We start from the raw sequence: 3,784 nt of genomic DNA, 5'->3' as shown, positions 1-3,784 counted from the left end.
CTCCGGAAGTTGAGCGGCCTTTCTTGTCGACGATGTTTTCTCCTGCTCTGAGCCGCTACACTCAGCGTTTTCTTCAGGGTCTCTATCGCTTATTTCAGCTGTGTTTTCATTCCACTCCTAACATCTGTAAGCCCGCCTACGTCCCTATCCCTACAACATGATTGGCTGTTCATCGTTTTTTTCTTCTTCTCTTTAATATCGGGAAATTTTTTCTTGCATTTTTCATATTTATATTGACAAAAATTATATCGCAATAATTATCGTTATCGTTTTATCGCCTAGGTGCAGCAAAGCACCTGTTTATTTACTCTTTACTGTATGTGTGTTCTCCTCACAGGCTGAAACATCTCCTCATGCCTTCCCTCTCAGTACCACTATGTAGCTGAGCCTATGACTTGGACTGAAGCTCAGACCTACTGCAGAGAGACGTACACAGACCTTGCCACTGTTGAAAACATTGAAGAAATGAAACAACTTCTCTCCACAGTTCCATCTCTGCTTGATGAACATTTTGTCTGGATCGGCCTGTACAGTAAAATCGAGTGGAAATGGTCAGACGGCTACACAGGGAGTGGGGCTGATTATAGGAACTGGTACCCTGCAGAACCCGACTTTTACGGAGGTCAATTCTGTGTTGGAATGAATGTGTTCAATAGTGGAACATTGTTCGATTACTTCTGCTCTGTCAGACGTAATTTGATCTGTTACACAGGTAAGAGAGCAAGAAACAAGGGGCATGTCCAGGGTGTTTTGCTTTGATTGGCCTAACTTGGGAGCTGATTTATGAAGGAGTGGAATTAAGTTTTAGTGCATGCACACAGTAATAATAGGGACGGTAATCTTCTGGTTAAAACATATCCATCAAAACTTTAATAGAGGACATACTGGCTGCTGCGTTGTTGTCAGAGAAGCCAGCACTTCAACATAGCATGTTTCCTTAATGTCTGATCAGATAGTAAGGTCATTTAACGATTTAATTCATTATATATCTCACATATTGTTCTTTCAAAGAGGTTTATTGAACATTTTACTTGGATCAATCATTTCCTTTTTTTTCTAACTCTAACTGCAGGGACACAACAGGATCCTGAGTTTGTCTTTGTCAATGAAAGCATGTCTTGGTCCATTGCTCAGAAGCACTGCAGGGAGAACTTCATAGACCTGGCCACTGTGAGGAACTTCAATGACACAGAGAAGTTCCTGAGCTGGGTGCCAGAAGGAAACGGGGTATGGACTGGTTTGTACAGAGATCCTGACATTAACTGGTCTAATGGGAGTCCCTCCACATACACATGCTGGAAACGCAGTCCAACTCCATTAGGCTCCATGAGCGTGGCTTGTGGAGCTGCAGAGATGCCAACATCAGGAAAATGGATTTTGTCTGACTGCGAAACTAAACTCCCGTTCGTTTGCTACAGCCCTCCATGTAAGTGATAAACTGACTTTCACTTGAACAAAGAGATTGTAGAATTAGATGATTATAATTGATGCTACACTGTCATTAATTGTATTGAAGCAGTAACTCAGCAGCACAGTTTCTTCTTTATTTCTGCATGACAGCAAAACAGCAGGTGATGAAGCTCAGGATGAAGCCAGAGGACTCCACTGTGGATCTGAATGACCCTGCTGTGAAAGCCGACATAATGAAAAAGGTGAGTCTCCAAACTTTTTTTAGTAAACTTGAATTGCTCGACCAAGTGAGTGATGGGGGAATTTCTGTCTTCATTTGTGTGTTTGTTTGTTTGACTGTCTTTCTATCTTGTTAGCCTGCCAGGTGAAACTAATGCGAGCTCGCAGCAACAATACAGATTTAAGAACATGTTTAGAAATGTGTTTCCATATGTATCTTTCAGCTCCAGGACAGGCTGAAGGAGAAAGGACTGAGTGGAGTCACCCTGAAGTGGAAAGAGCAGCCTGATGGGAAAGTTTTCCACAAGGAAGAAAAATGTTCTCAAAAGAAAAACGATTAAAACTTTAAGCTCTGCACATGAAATGTACCCGTGTTTAGCTGCACAGTAATGTGTGTTATCAATGTTGGATGATGATTCTATCTGAGACATGCATTACAATCAGTGACTAAGGCATTCAGTGAGATAAATAATTGTTTTAAAAGTGTATCGTAAGTTTGTGACCCCTTAAGTGACCCCCGAAATGTTTTTGTTCCTGTTGCTGGGAAATTAGCCCTTATCAATATCAGCGTTAGTGTGTCATTAATTTGTATTGCCATGAATAGATATACGTACCTGCTTACAGTTACCAATGGGGGAAAGGGGATACAAGATTGATTATAACATCAATCCGTTATAATCTGTGTTCTTAAAAAACTGTGTAATGTTATAAGATTTGTGTTTGTTTAGAATACTGTTTACTTTAAAGTGAATCTCTGGCTTGCATGAGGAGGAGAGACGGTAAATGAACAGCTGTTAGATAGTACATTCATCTTGACACAATGCTCTGATTTATGTTGTGACATTAATGCTTTTTAGCTGACATCTGTCTCTGGAATTTGGGGATGTTGAGTAAGATGGAGGCACCAAGCAGGTAAACATGAGGAGAGGCTTGTTGTCCATGTGCCGGGACATTAAAGGCAGGGCACTTTTTAAGATTTTGGTTGAAACTGTCTTGTAGGTCCTGACAGAAATTCAAAATTCATGTGCTGTGAAAAAGGAACGAAGAAAATCCGTCATCATCCCATATCGGTCGGCCTGTACTTTCTATCATAGGCAGTATAATGAGGAAGGTATTCAGGGCAAAGTCGTAGTTAATGACCTTTTAGCTATAGACTATGGTCATATAGAGGAAGGTACTAATAAGCACTTCATAATGTATATTAAGCAGCCAGTATGCTACTAATTAGCATGCTAATAGGCAATTAATAAATTAATAATTATGACCTCAATTTTTTTCATTTTACAAAACCACATTCTGTGACATAGGACTTTTTAATCAGATTTCAAGTATGTGGTAGAATTAATTAAAAGCTACTTAAAATAAGGCGGTTGATCACATGATAACATTTTCTATAACACAGTTCTGTTTCAAATACACACATCACTTAGACACCAAAATATATATTTACACAGTTCCATCTTCAGGTAAAAATGTAAATCTTCATTTGTAGACTTGTCATCTGTTCCATTGTGTAGACCTGTTGACGTCTTTGCATCCACTGAGCTATTGTTGGTGGTTTTTTGTGTCCGTCCAGTTCACACCATAGACTCTAAACATTAATGGACGAAGTCTGAGTGACATGACCCGTCTTTTTCAGAAGGGGGCCTTTGAGTCTCATTGATCTCCATGCTGGAAATCCTGGCCCTTTCTCAATAGCCACAGTTCAGTATGCAGTACATACTTTTCAGTAGGGAGTTTCAGTATACTGAACTTTCGTGGTCATTCAGTATGCATTTTATGGGTCTACCTCAGTATACTGAACATTTCAGTATGGATACTAACTTCCGGGTTTCATGCAGTATGGATCGAATGCGTGCTTTCAGGAAATGAATTGTATTTTACCACCCACAATGCTGTGCGAAATTAAACGTAAATTGTCACTTCACGTGTGCCTCCAAATCAAAACAAACGAGTGTGGATTAATTTAATACATTTTTAATCTAGAGTTAAAGTCCCGACTGAAATCGCTACTTTAAATTAACAACAGAAAATAAAACAAATGTCTGCATTATTATAAAACCTTCCCCCCCTCTGTTTAAATAATGATTTCACTATTTAAATACTGAATAAAGACAGTAGGTACTGCCTACTGCCTACTGCCAGATTGAGTAGG

General features: G+C 39.5%; 1 protein-coding gene across 1 annotated transcript; it reads left to right on the top strand.

Annotated features, from left to right (window-relative positions):
• Positions 1 to 344: 344 nt before the first annotated feature.
• On the top strand, positions 345 to 3,784 carry LOC136177435 (putative C-type lectin domain family 20 member A). Its single transcript, XM_065950693.1, has 4 exons — positions 345 to 712; positions 1,073 to 1,426; positions 1,561 to 1,652; positions 1,854 to 3,784. The coding sequence occupies exons 1-4, from the start codon at positions 391 to 393 to the stop codon at positions 1,968 to 1,970; spliced, it is 885 nt and encodes a 294-aa protein (XP_065806765.1). The 5' UTR covers positions 345 to 390; the 3' UTR covers positions 1,971 to 3,784.

Source organism: Labrus bergylta, chromosome 22, assembly GCF_963930695.1.
Source record: "Labrus bergylta chromosome 22, fLabBer1.1, whole genome shotgun sequence".
Classification (NCBI taxonomy): Eukaryota; Metazoa; Chordata; class Actinopteri; order Labriformes; family Labridae; genus Labrus; species Labrus bergylta.
This window is presented reverse-complemented; position numbering and strand designations above follow the sequence as displayed.